Genomic DNA, 25,668 nt, shown 5'->3' with positions numbered 1-25,668 from the left:
GAGTCTCTGTTATCCGAGTTCTTCCATCTTGACTGCATCTTCCGGGAATGTAAACAAAGAAGCGCCGGCTGTGTACTGTTGTTGCTGACTATGTTCGAAAAATACTTCCATTTCGCACCGACAACTTTCTTCTTTGCTTGCTCAGCTTCCTTCTCCATAATGCAATGAACATGATTGCAACAGATTCACGAACACAGATGTCCAGAATACTGTGGAATTATGAAATGAAAACAGAGCTTTTTCGTATTGGCTTCAATGTGGAAGGCATACCCGTGTTCGCCGGTCTACGTCACGCGCATACGTCATCCTCAGAGGCGTTTCGAACCGGAAGTTTAGCGGCAAATTTAAAATGTCACTTTATAAGTTAACCCGGCCGTATTGGCATGTGTTATAATGTTAAGATTTCATCATTGATATATAAACTATCAGACTGCGTGGTCGGTAGTAGTGGGTTTCAGTAGGCCTTTAAAGGGTAATGGCAACGGTTTGTTTTCAATGCCAGTCTCGTTGCTATGGCTCGAAGAACCCGTATGTAGCTCAGTTGCCCGGATGTCGGCCCTCACCCATACAAGTCTCAATCAATCAATCAACCATATGTAATGACGTTTATTGGCCTGCAGATGGCGCCAACTCTCATCCTAAATGCAAAGTTGTAACCGCATAGAATTTGGTAATGTGGGGATTAATGTGCTTTTTTTTGTCTGTTTTTTTCTCTTGAAAAGCAACCCTTGTATTTCCAAAAATATACATGGTAATTATTTAGCCCACTGCTTGTTAAATATATGCTGTAGCTCCAATTGTTTATTTATTGCAACTATGGACTACAAATCTCAGCAGTAAAACTATCTCATTTTATAGTGCCTTGTTATTTTGCCCTTTAATTACTTACTTTATGGTGACATCAAAAGAAAGCTTTTTTCGGAGGATTGCATTGTAAAAAGTATTCATGCTTCAAATAATTAGTTTGTAATCAAACACAGATGTTGAGATGTCTGCAATTGCTTTAAATTATGAGTCATATCATATCATGTATAACAATCCATAAATGGCGTCCAACTTCTCACTGAAAGCAGTGACCCTCCTGCCACCTTTACTGCTTCCTTTATGACACGCTCACCTCACAGTTGACCTGTTCACCTGCAGAATGCTCCACAAAATGTCCGCCGCCCAACAGGAGCTGAGCTTAAAGTCTGTGACGTCTTCCTTATGGAGATTCATCGTATGTCGGATCCAAGCGAGTGGTTTCCGAGCGAGACGCTGACATCTTTATTTACGACGTTATTGCTTCGCTGTTGTTTTCCATCGAAAGTGGCCGCCCGCGTGAGACGACCACCGCTGGTCCTCTTAAGTGAGGCGGCCTGTGGGAATTGTGCGAGTCTTTAGTTATCGTCTGGAAGCTGATGTGATGATGAACGAGGGATGGTTACAGTGACAAAGTGGTAATCAGACACACATGTTCAGTCGAAGTATACAGAGCATCAGCTGAGACACTGACATGCATTTCATACAAAGCGCATACTTCCTCAAATAGACTCAACATAAATAAACGCCTCACCTCAAATAGAGGTGAGCAGACCTGGCATCTGTAAAGCTGACGTTGCAGGTGGAGTTTAAAGACAATAAGAAATAGCAACACAATGAAGTGAAATTACTGCCAAAACTCCACAAACAGGTTTTTACTCACGCCGATTCGCAAGTAAAAACTAACTATTTTCTGCAATAAAAAAAAAACGATTCGCAAATAAAAAAAATCTGCAAGTCAAAAACAATTCACAAGTAAAAAAAACAACTATTTTCTGCAAGTCAAAAAACAATTCACATGTGAAAAAGTGCAAGTGAAAAGAATACGATTTGCAAGTGAAAGCATTTGTTGTATGTAAGTGAAAAACGATTCGCAAGTTAAAAAAAACAATTTTCTGCAAGTAAAAAAACAATTCGCAAGTAAGAACAATTTTCCTCAAGTAAAAAAACAACTTTGCAAGTGAAAAAAGATAATTTTCTGCAAGTGAGAAATAATTTGCAAGTAAAAAACAAAACATTTTCGGAAGTAAAAAAACTAAAAAAACAAATAAAACATTTCTGCAAGTAAAAAAACGTTTCGGAAGTTAAAAAAAACAACAACAACAAAAAAAAATTCTGCTAGTAAAATAACAATTTGCAAGTAAAAAAATATTATTTTCTGCAAGAAAAAAAGCGATTCGCAAGTAAATAAAACCATTTTCTCTAAAAAAAAAAAAAAACGTTTGCATGTACTTTTGTAAAAAAAATAAAAAATAGTTTTTGTATGTGAGTGACAAACGATTCGCAAGTCACAAAAATATTTTCTGCAAGTAAAAAAACGATTCGCAAGTAAAAACTATTTTCCGCAAGTACGTTGAAAAATGATTTGCAAGGGGAACATTTTTTATTTCTGCAAGTAAAAAACTATTTGCAAGTAAAAAAAACTATTTTCTGGAAGTAAATAACGATTTGCAAATAAAAAAATAAAAAAATTCTGCAAGTAAAAAAGTTAATCGCAAGTAAATACAACTATTTTCTACAAGAAAAAAATGATTCGGAAGCAAAAAAAACAATTTTCTACAAGTAAAAAAAACGATTTGCAAGTAAAAAAAAATTTGCAAGTAAAAAAAAAAATTTGCAAGTAAAAAAGTACCAATGATTGTCACACACACACTAAGTGTGGCAAAATTATTTTCTGCATTTGACCCATCACGGATGTGGCCGCTACCTGGTCGGCCGCCACGCCAAGTGCGCCCACCTCCTCGTCGGCCATGGATATGGCCATTCCCGGGTCGCCCACCTCGTCAGGTACAGCGGCGGTCTACGCGTCGCCGCCACCTGATCCTGCCCCGGTGGATTCGGGGACACCTGGTCTGGCGACCCTCCGCCGCCCTCCCATGACTCTCGATCCTGCCTTGTTTTATTTGTTTTTGGACATCTGGGATCTGTCCTTAAGGGAGGGGCTCTGTCATGTCTGTTGATCATGTTTTTGTTTTGGCCATGTGTTGTTTGTTTTTTTGGACTCTTTTTAGTTCCTGGTTGCACTTTCTTGTTTGTTTGTTTTCATAGCAACTCATTAGTTTTCACCTGTCCTGTCACGTACCTGTTTCACGTTTTGAGTCACGCACCTGTTTTCACTGATCATGTCACTATTTAAATCTGTCTGTTTCTGTTGTTCGTCCTGGCGACCTCACACTTGTTCATCACTCTGCTTCATGTCATGTTCACAGTTCCTTGTCAAGTAAGTTTTGTTTATTAATGCCCCAATTAGTGTTTTTGTTTCATTGTTCATAGTTTCTGCCTTTGTGCAAGTTTTGTTTTCATAGTCAAGTTTTTACCTCCGCTGGGAGCGCCTTTTGTTTATACCCTTTTGAGTGTTAAAATTAAATAATGTATTTAAATTCATGTCTCGCACGCGCCAATTTTCCGTTGCCTTCCGGAGAAACAAAACCCCAGGACCAAGTCTTGACACTCAGTCTATCCATCCATCCATCCATTTTCTACCGCTTATTCCTTTCGGGGTCGCGGGGGGCGCTGGAGCCTATCTCAGCTACAATCGGGCGGATAGGATAGGATAGGCTCCTCCCACCTCATCACAGGGCCAACACAGATAGACAACATTCACACACTAGGGACCATTTAGTGTTGCCAATCAACCTATTCCCAGGTGCATGTCTTTGGAGGTGGGAGGAGCCTATCCAAGGTGCATGTCTTTGGAGGTGGGAGGGGCCGATCCCCAGGTGCATGTCTTTGGAGGTGGGAGGGGCCTATCCCCTGGTGCATGTCTTTGGAGGTGGGAGGAACCTATCCCCAGGTGCATGTCTTTGGAGGTGGGAGGGGCCTATCCCCAGGTGCATGTCTTTGGAGGTGGGAGGGGCCTATCCCCTGGTGCATGTCTTTGGAGGTGGGAGGAACCTATCCCCAGGTGCATGTCTTTGGAGGTGGGAGGGGCCTATCCCCAGGTGCATGTCTTTGGAGGTGGGAGGGGCCTATCCCCTGGTGCATGTCTTTGGAGGTGGGAGGAACCTATCCCCAGGTGCATGTCTTTGGAGGTGGGAGGGGCCTATCCCCAGGTGCATGTCTTTGGAGGTGGGAGGGGCCTATCCCCAGGTGCATGTCTTTGGAGGTGGGAGGAAGCCTGAGTAGAACTCACGCAGTCATGGGGAGAACATGCAAACTCCACACAGAAAGATCCTGAGCGCAGGATCAAACCTAGGACCTTCGTATTGTGAGGCAGACGCACTAACCCCTCTTCCACCATGCTGTTCCTCAGTCGCTGTTGGTAAATTGCAGCTCCTCTTCAGTGTATCTTTCTGATCGCTTAAAAAAAATAAATCAAAAAAGCTCTTGAACTCGAGGTTTGAGAGGCTTAAGCGCGTTTGCCCTAATAACAGGACTCACTTATATTATCCCGGCTGACCTTCGGTGGGTACTCCAGATTGTTCTAAAACAGCAAATGAGAAAAACATGGCGGATTAGAGAGATAATTGTATGTCACAGGGCAGACCCTCCCCCCCCACTCCCCCAACCACCACCACTAAGATGGGTGCTGGCAGGCAACATGGCGGCTTTCTCGCCACAAACTGGACCACGCTGCCCATGGCGTTGTGGTTTTGTCGCACTGCTGCCTTTTTACATGAGCACTTTTCAGATAGGATTAGTGGTTAGAGTGTCCGCCCTGAGATCGGTAGGTTGGAGTTCAAATCCCAGCCGAGTCATACCAAAGACTATAAAAATGGGACCCATAACCTCCCTGCTTGGCACTCAGCAACAAAGGGTTGGAGTTGGGGGTTAAATCACCAAAATGATTCCCGGGCGCGGCGCCGCTGCTGCCCACTGCTCCCCAAGGGGATGGGACAAATGCAGAGGACAAATTTCACCACATCTAGTGTGTGTGTGACAATCATTGGTACTTTAATCTTAATTTGTAAAAAAAACAAAAAAAAAACACTCTTGCAGAGCCAAAACTAGACTTCAACTTAGGAGTCAAATATCTTAGTGCCATCTTGCAAAAAAAAGGTACTTTTTATATGTATCCTCCTTTTTATATGTTCTTCTAACCCAGGGGTGTCAAAACCCCCTCAGAGGCCCGCATGGAGCAGTCAAAAATATCCAAATTTGCCTATGCCTTTGATTATTATATTTTGTAGGTACACTGTACAAAATATATATATATATATCTGTAGATTTTACAACAAAAAAGGCAACTCAGTCACCACAATTGTACTGTAAAATATACAGTTTTTCTTTTGTGTTTGTTTTTTTTACAACTTTTTGTAAATAGAAAAATAGTACCAGTGTTTTTTTATTTTTCATTAAAAAACCTGGCATGTTAGTCGCCAGAATTTTTATGTAAAATTTACCGTGTTTTTTTTAACAACATAAGACTGTAATGGAAAGAACAGTACCATTGTTTTTTGTATGTAAAAAAACCCAAAAAAACTGGCTAGTTAGTCGCCAGATTTTTTATGTAAAATGTACCGTGTTTTTTTTTTTTTACATTTTACTGTAAATGGAGAAATAGTACCACTGTGTTTTGTTTTTTTTACGGAAAAAAAACAACAAAACTGGCAAGTTAGTCGCCAGAATTTTTATGTAAAATTTACCGTGTTTTTTTACAACATAAAACTGTAAATGGAAAAACAGTACCACTGTTTTTTTTTCATTCTGGCAACTGAGCTCCCAGGTTGTTGTTATTTTTAACTGTAAAAAAAAAAAGGAAAAAAATTGTACCATTTTTCCATTTCCAGTAATACATTGTAAAAATACCTGTAGATTTTTCAAAAAAAAACCTGTCAACTCAGTCACCAGAATTGTACTGTAAAATATACAGTTTTAATTTTTTAATTTTTTTTTTACAACATTTTACTGTAAATGGAAAAACAGTACCACTGTTTTTTTTGTTTTTTTTATGTAAAAAAAACTGGCAAGTTAGTCGCCAGAATTTTTATGTAAAATTTACAGTGTTTTTTTTACAATATAAAACTGTAAATGGAAAAACAGTACCACTGTTTTTTTTTCATTCTGGCAACTGAGCTCCCAGGTTGTTGTTTTTTTTAACTGTAAAAAAAAAAGGAAAAAAATGGTACCATTTTTCCATTTCCAGTAATACATTGTAAAAATACCTGTAGATTTTTCAAAAAAAAACTGTCAACTCAGTCACCAGAATTGTACTGTAAAATATACAGTTTTAATTTTTTAATTTTTTTTTTTACAACATTTTACTGTAAATGGAAAAACAGTACCACTGTTTTTTTTGTTTTTTTTATGTAAAAAAAACTGGCAAGTTAGTCGCCAGAATTTTTATGTAAAATTTACAGTGTTTTTTTTACAATATAAAACTGCAAATGGAAAAACAGTACCACTGTTTTTTTTTCATTCTGGCAACTGAGCTCCCAGGTTGTTGTTTTTTTTAACTGTAAAAAAAAAAGGAAAAAAATGGTACCATTTTTCCATTTCCAGTAATACATTGTAAAAATACCTGTAGATTTTTCAAAAAAAAAACCCTGTCAACTCAGTCACCAGAATTGTACTGTAAAATATACAGTTTTAATTTTTTAATTTTTTTTTACAACATTTTACTGTAAATGGAAAAACAGTAGCACTGTTTTTTTTGTTTTTTTTATGTAAAAAAAACTGGCAAGTTAGTCGCCAGAATTTTTATGTAAAATTTACAGTGTTTTTTTTACAATATAAAACTGTAAATGGAAAAACAGTACCACTGTTCTTTTTTTCAATCTGGCAACCGAGCTGCCAGGTTATTTTTTTTACCGTTAAAAAGAAGAAAAAAAGTGATACCGTTTTTCCATTTACAGTAATAAACTGTAAAAACATCTGTAGATTTTTCATTAAAAAACTGGCAGCTCAGTCGACATAATTGTACCACAAAGAAACAGTGGTAGATGTTTTTCTACTTACAGTAATACACTGTAAAAAACAATAAGTTTTACTGTATAAATCTATTGTCATTTTCAAAGTGTACAATTCAATGATAACAAAAAAAATATACATTTGTAACGTATGATAATATATTTTTTGCAATATTGGATAATGTTAAAGTTGAAAAGCTGTGCAGTTTCATGCATTGTTGTCCATCACAATGCAAATAAGGAATCCATTGACTAATAAACAATGATTAAATTGAATTAATTTCATAAAATGATGTGGCGAGCCAGATGTGGCCCACCGGGCCTTGAGTTGGACGCCGTGTTTGAACCTCGGACCTGCTGCACAACTCCAGCAGGAATTTAAAAACGTTTATGCAATTCTGTTACTACCTAGTGGCGACGTTGAGGCACTGCAAAGTAACAAGGCATGTTCTGCTCATCCAGTATGTCGCCCTGAATCTAATACAGGATTTCTATTGCGTCCTTTTGGGTATTTGAACAACAATCACACAAATGTTTAATGTGAAAAACATATTTTATCCACCCGCGTCAGTACCGTCAATAAAACCACTCACTTTAAATGAATGCATTTGTATAATCCAATGTGCTTGTAGAACCTCTGGAACACAAACCCAAGGCCATATCTGGCCCGCCACATCATTTTATGTGGCCCGCAAACTGTGCATCAATAAAGTACTTTATCTTTCTTAAAATTCGATTTAAAAATTTTGAAAGACAAATGGCACTTATTGCAAAAATTTGCTTGGTTTTTTTCAACTGTAGAAGTTGACCATGCAAAAAACATTATATTAACACACGGGGGTGACCAAAGTACAAAAGCTCGAGTTGTGTTGGCTCGCAGCATATTTTTAGATTAAAAAAATGTAAGAATGTAAAAAAACTTTTAAAAAAACAACTTAAATATAACTTTTCCAAACTTTTTCCACCAAGGGTCACATACTAAAAAGCATATGGGGGCTATTTTGAAATTATTTTATTTTGTAAAACAAACAAACCCAAAGACTATCTTTAAAGACAAAAGTTAGGATCGGCTTTGTGTTATTATAAGTGACAAAGTGTATTATGATTAATTATTAATATAAAAATGTCAGCAGGTTCTCATTAAATTATGTTTATTTGCTTTTTTATTTTTTACCTGTTTACTGTTTTTTTTAATAACAATACACGTTGTTACCAATAATACAAAGTTGTCTTTAAAAAACAATGTAAAATCTGTTTTTAGCATTTCTTTTTACAAAATAACAATATATTAAAACGGCCCTCGCATATTTAAAATTTTCAGGATGTGAAAAGTATTCATTAAGTACCACCATAATGACAACATTAAATACAGTAGTGTAGTAAACCTAAGTATTCATTAAGTACCACCATAATGACAACATTAAAATGCAGTAGTGTAGTAGACCCAAGTATTTATTAAGTAACACCATAATGACAGCATTAAATACAGTAGTGTAGTAGACCTAAGATTCATTAAGTACCACAATAATGACAACATTAAAATACAGTAGTGTAGTAGATCTAAGTATTCATTAAGTACCACCAGGATGAAAATATTAAATACAGTAGTATAGTAGACCTAATTATATAAGTGTTATAATGAAGACAACATGTGATGTAAGTGTCTTTATTAGCTATATTAGCCTACTATCAAAATGACTTTAAAAGTCTTATATAAGTGTTATAATGAAGACAACACATGATGTGTCTATATTAGCTATATTAGCCTACTATCAAAATGACTTTAAAAGTCTTATATAAGTGTTATAATGAAGGCAGCACATGATGTAAGTGTCTATATTAGTTACATTAGCCTACTATCAAACGAGGCATAATGATGCAATATGTACATTAGCTTGCGGTCATGCAGTGACCAAATATGCCTGATTAGCACTTCAACAAGTCAATAACATCAACAAAGTTCACCTTTGTGCATTCACGCACATCATAAAAAGTTTGGTGGACAAAATGAGACAACGAAGGAGTGGCATAAAACATGTGTTTCCGTGGCAGCGTTGGAGAAAGTTGTACATGTAAACAAACTATGGTGAGTTCAAAGGCCGCTGAAATTAATAGGACAAAACGGCGCTCGCCAGATACTGAAGCATAAACACAAACATATTAAACAGTGGGCTTTCTAACAATTAGGAAGGTTTGTGTCGTGTACAGAAACCGTATTAAAACAAAAAAAATATTTTTCCCCCCATTTTTTTTCCATTCCCATACATTTTTGAAAAAGCTCCATAGAGCCACCCGGGCGCCGCTAAAGAGCCACATGTGGCTCTAGAGCCGCCGATTGTTGCTCTTGATTCGATTCAGAATCAATTCTCGATTCAAAATTTTTAGTTCAATGATGAACTACATTCCTCGGTAAAATAGATAAACAGCTCTAATACATTTCTATATTACTTAAAAGAAAACTGGTTTTGTTTAATAAAATTCTACCCACACATTCCAATCAATCTCCTTTATTTAAGCAGGTAAAAACACATTGAGATTAAAATCTTTTTTCCAAGACTGACCTGGCCAAGAGGGCAGCAAAACAAAGTTACAGAAAAACGTAGAAGAACGACAAAAACAGCAGCAGTCACAGAACACAATTGAAAATAAATGACTTACCGTATTTTCCGGACTATAAAGCGCACCCCCCTGCTTGGCACTCAGCATCAAGGGTTGGAATTGGGGGTTAAATCACCAAAATGATTCCCGGGCGCGGCCACCGCTGCTGCCCACTGCTCCCCACTGCTCCCTTCACCTCCCAGGGGGTGATAAAGGGTGATGGGTCAAATGCAGAGAATAATTTTGCCATACCTAGTGTGTTGGTACTTTAACTTTAACTTAACTTAAAATCTTTTTTTTCCCCCTCAAAACTCAACAGTGCGCCTTATCGGTGCGCCTAATGTACGGAATAATTCTGGTTTTGCTTACCAACCTCGAAGCAATCTTATTTGGTACAGAGTGGAATGATAAGTGTGACCAGTAGATGGCAGTCAAACATAAGAGATAATATGACTCAAGTAAACAACACCAACATTGTATATGTTACATTGAAAATATAGAACATTACACACGGCGCTCAAAAATCTATCAAAATGTTTTAGTAGGACTTTGGTAAACTATGAAGCCACACCGCTTGATGGATTGCACTGTGCTTCAACATAGGAGTATTATTATGCTGTATAAGGTAAGACATATTATCTGGCGTTTTGTTTCACAATTTTATGCAAAAGCAACTTTTCTTACCTTCTGGTACCTGCTGATCTGTATTTGGGATCTGCACAAGTCCTGAAAAATTGCACATCCGCCTTTGTAGTTGGTAATCTTCTTCTTGTTATGGGACATTCATCCTCCACTGTTGCCATTTATTAGAAATGGCAACTTTACACTACTTTATATTAAAGTAGTGTAAAGTTCTTACTTATATCTGTCAGTAAACACACTATGAATGCACTAAAACATACCGGTGTAGTGAGCTTACATTATTCACCCAAGGAACTTTAGTTATTAGAGAGTTCCGGTGGGTCGGTTTTTCACGGGATACATTTCCAGCCTTGTTGTTGTTGCACTAGTTCTTCCACTCCCGTCCTTGCACGCTACACTGCTACAACAAAGATGACGGGGAGAAGACGCCATGATGTCCAAGTGGAGGCACGTAAATAAGACCGCCCACTAAACGGTGCATCCTGAAGAGACTGTCAGAAAGTGACTCGAAGATGATGTGTAAAACATCATCTATGCAACATTTTGGGCAAGTTGCATCTGTTGCCACAGCGTCTTCATGCTTCATGGTCACGTCTTTTACATCGCATTTACATCGCAGGCTCCGCCCTAGAAGACTTAATCTTAAACTTCCTCAACTTGGGAAATATTTCCACGTGTTTTTGATAAAAGCATCACTTTGTCAGGAATTGGGTTTTTTTAACCACGGGTGTGAATCTCCAAGAGCTAAAAAGAGCTGAAAAGTACAAATCCAACTGAAGTTGAGTGTTGATATAGAAATATTTCAATAAGGTAATAGTCGGTATTAGATATTAGATCTACTTTTTAACTGCATTGTAGTCACGTCATGGATGGCAGGGAATCTCCTACAGCTCAAACAGAGGTTTTAGTTACAGGCCCTGAAGACCAGAGGGATAATCTTTTACCGCAATTACAAGATCTTAGACCAACACAGTCCATAAAAAATGTTTTTGACTCTGAGCTGACTTTTATCCTACAAACCCCGTTTCCATATGAGTTGGGAAATTGTGTTAGATGTAAATATAAACGGAATACAATGATTTGCAAATCATTTTCAACCCATATTCAGTTGAATATGCTACAAAGACAACATATTTGATGTTCAAACTGATAAAAAAAAATTTTTTTTGCAAATAATCATTAACTTTAGAATTTGATGCCAGCAACACGTGATAAAGAAGTTGGGAAAGGTGGTAATAAATACTGATAAAGTTGAGGAATGCTCATCAAACACTTAATTGGAACATCCCACAGGTGAACAGGCAAATTGGGAACAGGTGGGTGCCATGATTGGGTAGAAAAGTAGATTCCATGAAATGCTCAGTCATTCACAAACAATGATGGGGCGAGGGTCACCACTTTGTCAACAAATGCGTGAGCAAATTGTTGAACAGTTTAAGAAAAACCTTTCTCAACCAGCTATTGCAAGGAATTTAAGGATTTCACCATCTACGGTCCGTAATATCATCAAAAGGTTCAGAGAATCTGGAGAAATCACTGCACGTAAGCAGCTAAGCCTGTCACCTTCGATTTCTCAGGCTATACTGCATCAACAAGCGACATCAGTGTGTAAAGGATATCACCTCATGGGCTCAGGAACACTTCAGAAACCCACTGTCAGTAACTACAGTTGGTTGCTACATCTGTAAGTGCAAGTTAAAACTCTCCTATGCAAGGCGAAAACCGTTTATCAACAACACCCAGAAACGCCGTCGGCTTCGCTGGGCCTGAGCTCATCTAAGATGGACTGATACAAAGTGGAAAAGTGTTCTGTGGTCTGACGAGTCCACATTTCAAATTGTTTTTGGAAACTGTGGACGCCGTGTCCTCCGGACCAAAGAGGAAAAGCACCATCCGGATTGTTATAGGCGCAAAGTTGAAAAGCCAGCATCTGTGATGGTATGGAGGTGTATTAGTGCCAAAGACATGGGTAGTTACAGATGTGTAAGTTTACACATCTGTGAAGGCGCCATTAATGCTGAAAGGTACATACAGGTTTTGGAGCAACATATGTTGCCATCCAAGCAACGTTACCATGGACGCCCCTGCTTATTTCAGCAAGACAATGCCAAACTACGTGTTACATCAACGTGGCTTCATAGTAAAAGAGTGCGGGTACTATGAAAAATATGATTTGCCTGTAGTCCAGACCTGTCTCCCATTGAAAATGTGTGGCGCATTATGAAGCCTGAAATACCACAACGGAGACCCCCGGACTGTTGAACCACTTAAGTTGTACATCAAGCAAATGGGAAATAATTCCACCTGAGAAGCTTAAAAAATGTGTCTCCTCAGTTCCCAAACGTTTACTGAGTGTTGTTAAAAGGAAAGGCCATGTAACACATGCCCTTTCCCAACTACTTTGGCACGCGTTGCAGCCATGAAGTTCTAAGTTAATTATTATTTGCAAAATAATAATAAAGTGTATGTGTTTGAACATCAAATATATTGTCTTTGTAGTGCATTCAATTGAATATGGGTTGAAAAAGATTTGCAAATCATTGTATTCCGTTTATATTTACATCAAACACAATTTCCCAACTCATATGGAAATGGGGTTTGTACAAAAATAAGTTTTTATCATCATAAGAACATAGCCAGAGTCCGCCCGTTTCTCTCTCAGGCCAACACGGAGGTGCTAATGCCTGATTTTATTTCCTGTCCTTTAGACTATTGTACTCTGGCCTTCCCAAAAAGAACATCATAAGACTACAATTATTACAAAACTCAGCTGCAAGCGTGCTGACGAGGACCTGAGGGCGGGCGCACATTACACAAGTTTTAAAGCCGCGCTTTGGTTCCCCGTCCGCCTCTGGTTCGATTTTAAGGTTCTATTATTAGTTTCTAAATGTTTCTATTTGACCTGTTTTTACCGTTTCAACCCTAGCGGATCCTGAGGTCCTCTAACAATGCCCTTTTAGCTTTACCAAATACCAGAACAAAGACCCACGGTGAGGCACCATTTAGCCACTGTGGCCCCCACTTGTGCAACAACCTTCCAGAGAATCTCAGGACTGCAGAGACCGTTGATATTTGTTTTTTTTTTAAAGGTTAAAGACACACCTTTTTATACAGGCTTATATTTATTATATTATTATTTTTTTTTACAGTATATATATTTTTAAAACAAGGTTAAAGACACATTTTTAATCAGGCGTTTTACTGATCATCTTATTTTATGGTTATAATATTCATCTTTTTAAAAATATTTTAAACAAAAAGGTTAAAAACGCACCTTTTTAATCAGGCTTTTTACTGATCATCTTATTTTATGTTTACTACATTATTTTTTTAAATATTCTTTTTGAAAAAAGATTAGACACACCTTTTTAATCGGGCTTTTTACTGATCATCTTATTTTATGTTTAATATATTCTTTACTTTTTTAATTGTATTTTTTTTTTAAAGGTTAAAAATACACCTTTTTAATCAGGCTTTTTACTGATCATCTCTTTTTATGTTTAGTATATTCCTTTTTTATTATTATTTTTTTTAAAGGTTAAAACACACCTTTTTAATCAATCTTTTTACTGATCATCTTATTTTATGTTTAATATATTCTTTACTTTTTTAAATATGTTTTTTAAAAGAAGGTTAAAAACACCTTTTTAGAAGGTCTCGGGTTCAAATCCCATCAAAGTTGAGGTTGTAGCAAGATTTTTAAAACTATGTTTTAATTATGTTAAAATTGTTAAATACGATAAACGTCAGCGTATTAATTTAAAAAAAAAGGTGAATTGCTGGTTTTCAAATTTTTTATATCAGGGGTGTTTAAAACTTTTCCAATGAGGGCCACACCCTGAAAAATGAAAGCTTGTGGGGGCCATTTTTCACTTTCCAAACCAATACAATATTCATTGTAACCTGGGGACCCAAAAGAATGTCAGTCATTAAAGTGTTAAAAATAAGTCATATATTGTTATTTATTTACTGAAATAGATAGATGAACTTCATATCTATCTGTCGACATAAAGTTTTAACTTGTCTATGTTTTGTGCCGTTTTTTAATAGAAACACACAAAATATGCAATATTTTCCACCTAAAAATGCTCAAAGTGGAATATTTGATGTGGAATAATATAAGCCTTGAAACAGTCAATGATTCATAACAACATTGCTTTTGATTCATTATAATTTGTTGAACAATGATAGTTAAAAACCAAAATCAGACTATAGTCTTGGGGATTCATAAACGTGTTAAAAATAAGTCATTTATCAGTAAATTACCATTTGTATCTTAAACGCTACAATCTCTAGATTAAGTACAGATCTAGCCGTCAATTATAAGATTTTTTGTTTTTAGCAATGACAGTTTTAAAGTTTAAAAAACCCTGGAGTTTAGCTTATTTTGGGGACCACCTCGGTATTTGTCACACCCTGGTAGAAAACATTCCAAAGTACCGTTCTCAAGTGTTGAGTTTAGAATGGAAGTCATGTGACCTGGATTGTATGATCTAAAACTGAAAATGAGGAATGAAATGTGTAATTTTAATTGGTCGTCCAAAAGTATAATAAAGAGCTGAAGAAGACTGAAGGCAACATTACACACTAGAACATGCTGGGTTATTTTTTCAACCCAAATACTGGGTTGAGCCTGTTGGGTCATATTTATGGGTTATTTCTAAAAAGTTGGGTTATTTGTGTGACCCAACCAGTAACCCAACAATCTTCAAAGACTAAGTAAGTAAGTGTTGTGTCGTGCATCTGATCTACAAAAGAGAGATGTTGGATACCGGTCGTTTAAAAACTGCAAGTTTTTACTTCTTCCTGTAGAGGTCATAATTCATTATGATGTTTTGACTACAAAAAGATGGCTTAATGCTTAAAAAACTACAAGTTGCAATACTGACCTCCGTGTGTAGGCATCATAAATCATCATGACGTTTGGACTAGACCAGGGGTGTCAAAGTCATTTTAGATGGGGTGGCCACATGGAAAAAAATCTACTCCTAAGTGGGCCGGACTGGTAAAATCACGGCACGATAACTTAAAAATAAAGACAACTTCAGATTGTCTACATTCTGAAAATGTACAAATCATAATGTTTTTTTGTTTTTTTTTACACTTACATGTTGCGGTTAATAGTATTATACCTTTACTTGTCGTTATTTATATTTTCTGTTAGCAAACTGTTAGCATATTAGCTAATACTATTAATCAATCAATCAATCAATGTTTATTTACTGTATATAGCCCTAAATCACAAGTGTCTCAAAGGGCTGCACAACCCACAACGACATCCTCGGTTCAGAGCCCACATAAGGGCAAGGAAAAACTCACAACCCAATGGGATGTCAATGTGAATGACTACGAGAAACCTTGGAGAGGACCGCAGATGTGGGTGACCCCCCATCCTAGGGGAGACCGGATGCAATGGACGTCGAGTGGGTCTAGCATAATATTGTGAGAGTCCAGTCCATAGTGGATCTAACATAATAGTGAGAGTCCAGTCCATAATGGGTCCAGCAGGAGACCATTCCGAGCGGAGACGGGTCAGCAGCGCAGAGACGTCCCCAACCGATGCACAGGTCCACCCCGGGTCCCGACTCTGGACAGCCAGCACTTCATCCATGGCCACCGGACCCCCCCCCCCCCCCCCCCCACACACACACACACAAGGGAAAGGGAGGCAGAGGAGAAAAGAAAAGAAACGGCAGATCAACTGGTCTAAAAGGGGGTCTATTTAGAGGCTAGAGTACACAAATGAGTTTTAAGATGGGACTTAAATGCTTCTACTGAGGTAGCATCTCTAACTGTTACCGGGAGGGCATTCCAGAGTACTGGAGCCCAATAGAAAACGCTCTATAGCCCGCAGACTTTTTTTGGGCTCTGGGAATCACGAATAAGCCGGAGTTCTTTGAATGCAGATTTCTTGCCGGGACATATGGTACAATACAATCAGCAAGATAGGATGGAGCTAGACTGTAGAGTATTTTATACGTAAGTAGTAACACCTTAAAGTCACATCTTAAGTGCACAGGAAGCCAGTGCAGTTGAGCCAGTATAGGTATATACTGTGTATATATATAGGTATATATGTATATAAAGGTATATACAGTATAGGCGTAATATGATCAAACGTTCTTGTTCTTGTCAAAAGTCTAGCAGCCGCATTTTGTACCAACTGTAATCTTTTAATGCTATACATAGGGAGACATGAAAATAATATGTTACAGTAATGGAGACGAGACATAACGAACGCATGAAAAATGATCCCAGGGTCGCAAGTGGACAAAATGGAACGAATTTTAGCGATATTACGGAGATGAAAGAAGGCCGTTTTAGTAACACTCTTAATGTGTGACTCAAACGAGAGAGTTGTTTTAGTAACACTCGTAATGTGTGACTCAAACGAGAGAGTTGGCTTGAAGATAATACCCAGATTCTTTACCGAGTCGCCTTGTGTAATTGTTTGAATGAATTGATTTAAGTGGACCCCGACTTAAAGAAGTTGAAAAACTTATTCGGGTGTTACCATTTAGTGGTCAATTGTACGGAATATGTACTGTACTGTGCAATCTACTAATAAAAATTTTAATCAATCAATCAATGGTTGTCAAATGTTAAGGTGGTATTATTAAATAGATGTCGGTGTCTAGCAGGACCGATAATCAGCATTTCCGTTTTCTTAGTGTTGAGTTGCAAAAATTAGCGGACCTCCATTGTTTAATTTCATTAAGACACGCCTCCAGCTGACTACAATCCGGCGTGTTGGTCAGCTTTAGGGGCATGTAGAGTTGGGTGTCATCAGCATAACAGTGAAAGCTAACACCGTATTTGCGTATGATGTCGCCTAGAGGCAGCATGTAGATACTGAAGAGTGCAGGGCCAAGAACCGAACCCTGGAGAACTCCACACGTTACCTTAACATAGTCCGATGTCACATTGTTATGGGAGACGCACTGCATCCTGTCAGTAAGATAAGAGTTAAACCAAAACAAGGCTAAGTCTGACATACCAATACGCGTTTTGATACGCTCTAATAAAATATTATGATCGACGGTATGGAAAGCAGCGCTAAGATCAAGAAGCAGCAACATAGATGACGCATCAGAATCCATCGTTAGCAATAGATCATTAGTCATTTTTGCGAGGGCTGTCTCCGTAGACTGATTTGCCCTGAAACCGGATTGAAAGGGTTCACAGAGATTGTTAGACACTAAGTGTTCATTTAGATGTTGTGCAACAATTTTTCTAGGATTTTCGAAATAAACCGAAGGTGGGACACCGGCCGGTAGTTTACCATGAGGTCAGGATCGAGGTTAGGTCTTTTGAGCAGAGGATGAATAACCACTTTTTTGAATGCTAGGGGAACAGTGCCAGAGGAAAGTGATAAGTTTATAATATTTAGCACTGATGGTCCTATTATTACAAAAAGCTCCTTGATAAGTTTCCCAGGAAGTGGGTCAAGTAAACAGTTGTTTGTTTCATCCCATTTACACGCCGCAGGAGTTCCTCTAATGTTATTTCATCAAAAAGAGATAGGCTATTATGGAGGGCAGTATACGTCGTATATACAGTCGTATCTGTCTTAAAGGCCTACTGAAATGAATTTTTTTTATTTAAACGGGATAGCGGATCCAGTCTATGTGTCATACTTGATCATTTCACGATATTGCCATATTTTTGCTGAAAGGATTTAGTAGAGAACATCGACGATAAAGTTCGCAACTTTTGGTCGCTGATAAAAAAAGCCTTGCCTGTACCGGAAGTAGCATGACGTCGCAGGTTGAATGGCTCCTCACATTTCCCCATTGTTTACACCAGCAGCGAGAGTGATTCGGACCGAGAAAGCGACGACTACCCCATTAATTTGAGCGAGGATCAAAGATTAGTGGATGAGATACGTGAGAGTGAAGGACTCGCTAGTCCTTCACTCTCACGTTCCTCATCCATACATCATGCAGTGCAGGATGTATCTTTTTTCGCTCTGACTGTAACATAGGTACAAGGGCTCATTGGATTCCACACTTTCTCCTTTTTCTATTGTGGATCACGGATTTGTATTTTAAACCACCTCGGATACTATATCCTCTTGAAAATGAGAGTCGAGAACGCGAAATGGACATTCACAGTGACTTTTATCTCCACGACAATACATCGACGAAGCACTTTAGCTACGGAGCTAACGTGATAGCATCAGGCTTAACTGCAGATAGAAACAAAAGAAATAAACCCCTGACTGGAAGGATATACAGAAAATCAACAATACTATTAAACCATGGACCTGTAACTACACGGTTAATGCTTTCCAGCCTGGCGAAGCTTAACAATGCTGTTGCTAACGACGCCATTGAAGCCTCACAGAGCTATGCTAAAAACATTAGCTATCCACCTACGCCAGCCAGCCCTCATCTGCTCATCAACACCCGTGCTCACCTGCGTTCCAGCGATCGACGGAGCGATGAAGGACTTCACCCGATCATCGATGCGGTCGGTGGCTAGCGTCGGATAGCGCGTCTGCTATCCAAGTCAAAGTCCTCCTGGCTGTGTTTCTGCAGCCGGCCGCTAATACACCGATCTCACCTACAGCTTTCTTCTTTGCAGTCTTCATTGTTCATTAAACAAATTGCAAAAGATTCACCAACACAGATGTCCAGACGACTGTGAAATTTTGCGATGAAAACAGAGCTTTTTGTATTGGATACAATGGTGTCCGAATACTTCCGTTTCAACCATTGACGTCACACGCATACGTCATCATACATAGACGTTTTCAACCGGAAGTTTTGCGGGAAATTTAAAATTGCACTTTATAAGTTGACCCGGCCGTATTGGCATGTGTTGCAATGTTAAGATTTCATCATTGATATATAAACTATCAGACTGCGTGGTCGGTAGTAGTGGGTTTCAGTAGGCCTTTAATAGAACCCAGTTGTAGCTGGGTTGTCTTTCTTCTCCTATTTAATGAGTTAAATTTTCTTATTAAAGAAATTCACAAAGTTATCTGCCAAGTGGGTGGAGCTACTAAGAGGAGTCCCTTGTTGGGTTAGCGATGCTACTGTACTGAACAAATATTTAGGATCGTTTTTTGTTGAGGTGGATAAGATTTGAGTAATATTAGCTTCAGCTAAGGTAAGCATGCGTTTAAAGTTATTAAACTAGCACTCCATGCTTGATGGAAAACCTCAAGTTTAGTCGCACGCCATTTGCGTTCCAGCTTTCTACATGATAATTTATGAGCTCTGGTTTAACTTTAACTTTAACTTAAGAATGTAAATTAGCATCGAGCTTGCACATTTACTTCAATGCATTTCTCACATGTTGGAGTTATATATTTGATTTCTTTCTGTTTGTACTCTGCATTAGACATTTAAACGACGACAAGTAGGAATGAAAAGGGGTTGTGTTTTGAAGTACAACGACTCTTCAAAGGCTCTCAAAAAGGAGACAATCTGTAAACTAGCAAGAGGAGACGTTATCAGGAGCAGACCACTTGTATGGGAGTTTGTTTTAGATGCATTCTGCATTAATATTGAATCGAAAACCTCTGTCTAATTCCAAGACATTCCATTAAAACAGTGGTCCCCAAACTACGGCCCCCCAGCTTCCAAAATATGGCCGCGGGAAGTCCAAGTTTTTATCTGTTCTTTTTAATCCATTTTCTAGTGCTTGTTACTCTCGGTGTCTCCTAGCCACTCAGGCAAATCATATTGTCTAAAAATGCATTTTCCCATCCATAACGTGACATCGGCAAAGTGCGTGCTCTTTCAGTCAATTAGTGTGCGAGGAATATACATACACACATACATACATACATATATACATACACACATACATACATACATATATACATACACACATACATATATATACACATATAGAGCCCGGCCCCCAGCCAAATGGTTTTAACCCAATGCATCAAAAAGTTTGGGGACCCCTGCACTAAACATCCAATCTTTGGGTATCTATAATGATACATTGATTTTTTGTTTGGTAAAAAATATGCTTCAATTTGAATACATTTCGGTTTTTGTATGACCTTTTAGCACAAAAACTCAGGTACCACGCTAATGTGTTACAAAAGGAAACCAAAGTTAATATTATAGAATTTATTTGCAGAGTAAGAGTTTTGGAAAAATGTGATATATTCTTTTTACATTCAAAAGTTTTAGCTTAGCATTTAGCATGGCTTATTGTATCCTCCTACGGTGTAGTACGCTAATATGCTAATACAAAAAAGTTAACATACTTCTAAGATGGTGCCAAGTATCAAAATCCAGGATTTTATGGTTTAAAGCAGGGGTGTCCAAACTTTTTCCACTGAAAAATCAAAGCAAGCCATTTTGATATTTTTTATTTCAAAAACCAATACAATATATGTATAAAAAATATACATTTAGGCCTCCACTCAGGCTTGATCCCGGGGACCCCAAAGGGTTTTGGTCAAAAAATATAAAAAATGTGTCATTATTTAGTATTATTATTATTCAAGGTTTAAATCTCTAGATCAACATTAGGTCTATCTGTCAATATAAAGTTGTTAAAGATTTAAGTTGTATTGTTGTACCCTACCTTCTGTTTCTATAGCCTGCCTTTTACATTTTTTATTCAATACCATGTCAGAGTTTTTTCTCTCCTCCTTATAGCCGAACAAAGAAACAGTCGCCATCTTGGCTCTTACCTTTCTCTGACAAGGACCACCATTTTAAAGATGGGCGTGGCTTCGCCCCCCCCGGCCACATAATGGTGATTTTATAGGCATATCTCTTCCATTATCTTCTGTACCCACTCTGGACAAAACACTCCGCTCAACTTAGCTTTGCTTACCTTAATTTAGCTGAATTTAGCTTAGCTGATCTTAGTTTAGCTGAACTTAGCTTAGTTTACCTAAGTTTAGCTGAACTTAGCTTAGCTTACCTTAATTTAGCTGAATTTAGCTTAGCTGATCTTAGTTTAGCTGAACTGAGCTTATCTTACCTTAGTTTAGCTGAATTTAGCTTAGCTTAACTGATCTTAGTTTAGCTGAACTTAGCTTAGCTTAGCGTGTTCTGCCACATATGTGACAGTCTGCGGCGTTGTCAAGGAGCTGCAAGAATGAAGCCAGTAAAGTTCCTGTTGTTGTTTCTTATCTTATCTTAAACCCATCCAGCAGTTGTCTTTCCTCTGCACCTCGCTCGTATCGAATCCTTTATTTCTTTGCCAACTCCAAGGTCCGAGTCATAGGACGAGTCATCTTTTTGGTCCTCCAAAACAAATTACAATTCAAGCAGGAGGCCGGTGTCATGTTGCCATGGTAACCTTGGTAAGACGACTTGTTGTCAACACAAACGCTGGCCTTGACTCAGACCTCCACAGGTAAGAAGGAAGAAGTTTGGAGAAGAAAGATGAGCATCTTGTGAGCTTTAATGTTCAACTTGTTTTCCACACACCACATATTTACACAGATGATTAAAAAAACGCACAAAAGGTGATTATTTGTAATTCACGTGACGCCATCATTCTGCAGGAAGCTACTCAAAGGACGACAACACCAGCTATGAATAAATGAAACACTGAGAAAATACAAGTCAAGCTGTTACGGAAACCCAAAGGAGGCGAGAACGCAACGTGGCAACCATTTTAGGAAGTGAACATGAGATTTGACACCTTTGACAAAATGACTTCAAAAGCATTTGAAGCGTTCTTAAACCTTAACGACTCACATTCTTAAACCTTAACGACTCACACGTGTGTAGACTATTTCATCAGAAGCATGGTCATTATGACTAAACCTTAACGACTCATATTATTAAACCTTAACGACTCAAACGTACGTAGACTATTTCATCAGAAGCATGGTCATTATGACTAAACCTTAACGACTCATATTATTAAACCTTAACGACTCAAACGTACGTAGACTATTTCATCAGAAGCATGGTCGTTATGACTAAACCTTAATGACTCAAATGTACGTAGACTATTTCATGAGAAGCATGGTCGTTAAGACTAAACCTTAACGACTCAAACATGCGTAGACTATTTCATCAGAAGCATGGTCGTTATGACTAAGCCTTAACGACTCACATTCTTAAACCTTAACGACTCACACGTGTGTAGACTATTTCATCAGAAGCATGGTCGTTATGACTAAGCCTTAACGACTCACATTCTTAAACCTTAACGACTCACACGTGTGTAGACTATTTCATCAGAAGCATGGTCGTTATGACTAAGCCTTAACGACTCACATTCTTAAACCTTAACGACTCGCACGTGTGTAGACTATTTCATCAGAAGCATGGTCATTATGACTAAACCTTAACGACTCATATTATTAAACCTTAACGACTCAAACGTACGTAGACTATTTCATCAGAAGCATGGTCGTTATGACTAAACCTTAATGACTCAAATGTACGTAGACTATTTCATGAGAAGCATGGTCATTATGACTAAACCTTAACGACTCAAACGTGCGTAGACTATTTCATCAGAAGGATGGTCATTAATGACTCACACGTACGTAGACTATTTAATCAGAAGCATGGTCATTATGACTAAATCTTAACGACTCACATTCTTAAATCTTAACGACTCAAATGTACGTAGACTATTTCATGAGAAGCATGGTCGTTATGACTAAGCCTTAACGGCTCACATTCTTAAACCTTAATGACTCACACGTACGTAGACTATTTCATCAGAAGCATGGTCGTTATGACTAAACCTTAACGACTCAAACGTGCATAGACTATTTCATGAGAAGCATGGTCGTTGTGTCACATCAAGACAAAGTTGTGTTTCAGTGCTACGCTAATGAACTCCTTGGCGTGGAGTCAACTAAATGAGGAAGGAAGCTGTAGAAGAGTTGACTTTCAATAAGTGGATTGTTTCACAGAAGCACAAACACAAACATTGTTTTCCCATGCATGAACATCTGTCAGGGCAAGAAATACACAAAATGTGACGCACAGTTGTGGCCAGCGCTTTGTCTTTTGTGTGTGTGTGTGTGTGTGTGTGTGTGTGTGTGTGCTAGCTTATGTATGTTCTCCATTTAACAATGAAAATAACATTAGTCAAGTGCTTTCTCTTCAGTTCATATTCAAAACAAATAAACGCCTTTCCACTAAGAAGTGGTCTGGTTTAGTCTTTAGCTCTGCCCCTAGAACTGTACCTCATTAGACGCTTTGTTCGAAATGAGAAGTTGGAAATAATCGCTCCCTCCACTTGTGTCGTTAAAAACTAACTTACTTAAACTAACAGCTTAAAAGGACACGCTCACACCTTTAAAGGGAAACTGCATCTTTTCTGGAATCGTGTCTATCATCCACAGAAGACAAGAACACAGATGTTTGTTTTTTCTTTCTAACCAGTATAAAAAAGCTGATAATGCAGCCAATCAGAGTCGATCTAAAAAACATCCAAAAACCTCCACCAAAGTTTTATATACACACTGTAAGTATATATGTGATGTAGTAGCATTCATAATAACATGTAATATATATATGATGTAAGTATATATGTAATGTAGTAACATTCATAATAACATGTAATATTTAGATATTTTCATCAGTTTAAGTATTCATTTCACAGACGCATCACAACGTTCACTTTCCCTTCAACAACAACACGACTAATCACGGCCGACTTGATGAGAGACAACACACGTAATAAAACAATCACTAACTGTACAATGTCTGCTCTCACTGGGATGAAGACTGATGGGATGTTTATATCTTCCCCTTTACATCAACAATTAATCATCATCCTCACAAAGAAAATATGAGAGTGGAACCAAGCGTATTTTTCTGTCTTTCCCGCCATCTTTCCCGGGTCTAAATTGGATACCAAGGTTGACCAAGTTGTTGGAATACGTCCTCATCCTTCTACTATCCAGGTAAGGGTTTGTGATCTAGAATAAACTTCAACGAGCTCTGATTATAACAACAATACCGCTAATACTTGGTCAAAATTCAATCCACAATGTAAACGGAGTATTGTTGGTAGTTTTTTTTTAGATGGTTATGAAAGGACTTTATGTATGGAATAGAGGACCTCTCATTGGCGCCATTGTATGTGGACTTCTACTTATGAGTTAGCTTGCCTAAAAAAAAACAAAAAAACATCTGTCTTCTTGTTTCTCATTGAGATTGTGAAGGATAGGCAACATTCCCCCCAACAAGTGCAGTTCCCCTTTAAGCTGGAAGTGCATTGTGTCATTTTAAAGTGCCGTTCTTAAAATTCTAACTCAAAGAACGTGAGCTGAATGGACGTAAAGTTTCTGATTGTTCGCTATTAAGACAAATGTTAGCAACTATTTTTGGTATCACTGTGACTTTAGCAGTAGCATTTTTAGCAGCCCTTTTTTCCTCATAATCGTGTGTGTGTGCATGTGTGTGTGGTGTGTGTGTGTGTGTGTTTACCGGAACCTAATTGTGCCAACATTCACTTCTAACAAGCTGAAACGTCCATCAAAACAGCAAACTAGCATGTATTCATCTTCATGACTCTTTTTTACTTCATGGTGATTAAAATTTCTTCAAATATCACTACAACACGTGGCAACAAACACTGGACTTGCAGGAAACAGCCATGTTCTGATCGACACTCACAGAAAGAAAGTGAACGTAGAGTGACGACCGGCTAGCGAGGAAAGGAAGGAAGCGTGCTGTCCGATTTACTGAACTCACGGAAAGTCGTAAACTTTTACCACTTTGGATCGTCACAAAAATGTTGAAATATAACAAGGTGTGTGCACTCAAAGTATATCGTCAAAAGTACTCGGGAAAGTACTTGAAATACCGGCATCAAATACATGTTGATGTAGTTCTGGCTAAACAAGCGGTAAAGAGATTCACAACTACGAGTTAAACACTTTCAGTTCTGAAAAAGAAACACAGTTGAAAAATATTCAGATATTTTTCATGCAAACTCGGTGACTCAGGCAGCTCAGTAAATTGGTCAGTAACAGTGTTAACAAAGACGGACACAGGAAGTAGAAAAACACACCAATTGGGCGGGGCACAAGGTGGGCGGGGTCTTAGCGGCAGTGCATGACACAAAAAGGAGGCGGCTCATATGTGTTTTACCCTGTAAACCGGATGGGAACAGATTAGGGGCGGGGCTGTTTAGCTGCAGGGGTGTAGCCTCCGGTAAATGCCGCTCCGTAGCCGAGAGTCACACAGACTGCTCCTTGGGGAAGGGGGGTCGCGGGCCGGGTGTGGAGAAGCTGGTGTTGGAGTACATGGGCTCGTTGGAGGGGGGCTGGGCGTAGGCGTGCTGAGGCAGGAAGGTGACGGGCAGGTGAGCTTGGGGGGGCGGAGACTCAGGCAGGTGATCCATGTCGCGCTGGTGGCTCATGTACTCGGCGGGGTTCAGCGGCTCTTCCGGATGATTCCCAGAGTCCTGGGGGGGAATAGTTTAATTAAATAGTGAAATGACTATGACAAATAAATCAACATAATGATTGCTTTCATGTCGGCTTGGAGCTTTGAACATCACAATTCCAACGCACCCTGAAGGCACCCCTCTGGGCTCAGCTCTTTTGAAGCAGGAAGTGCAAGAAAAGGAAAATCGAAAGTATTGGGCCACATGT

General features: G+C 38.4%; 1 protein-coding gene across 3 annotated transcripts in view; it reads right to left on the bottom strand.

Moving 5' to 3' along the window:
• Positions 1 to 21,478: 21,478 nt before the first annotated feature.
• nectin1b (nectin cell adhesion molecule 1b) overlaps positions 21,479 to 25,668 on the bottom strand; it is a 237,409-nt gene continuing 233,219 nt past the window's right edge. The window contains exon 9 of one of the 3 annotated variants that reach the window (XM_062060305.1): positions 21,479 to 25,478. In XM_062060305.1, coding sequence (XP_061916289.1) covers positions 25,251 to 25,478 — 228 coding nt within the window. In that variant the 3' untranslated portion in view covers positions 21,479 to 25,250. The remainder of the gene's footprint in view (positions 25,479 to 25,668) is intronic. The other 2 variants (XM_062060308.1, XM_062060307.1) reach the window with 2 other exon arrangements.

Source organism: Entelurus aequoreus, linkage group LG10 (assembly GCF_033978785.1).
Source record: "Entelurus aequoreus isolate RoL-2023_Sb linkage group LG10, RoL_Eaeq_v1.1, whole genome shotgun sequence".
Classification (NCBI taxonomy): domain Eukaryota; kingdom Metazoa; phylum Chordata; class Actinopteri; order Syngnathiformes; family Syngnathidae; genus Entelurus; species Entelurus aequoreus.
This window is presented reverse-complemented; position numbering and strand designations above follow the sequence as displayed.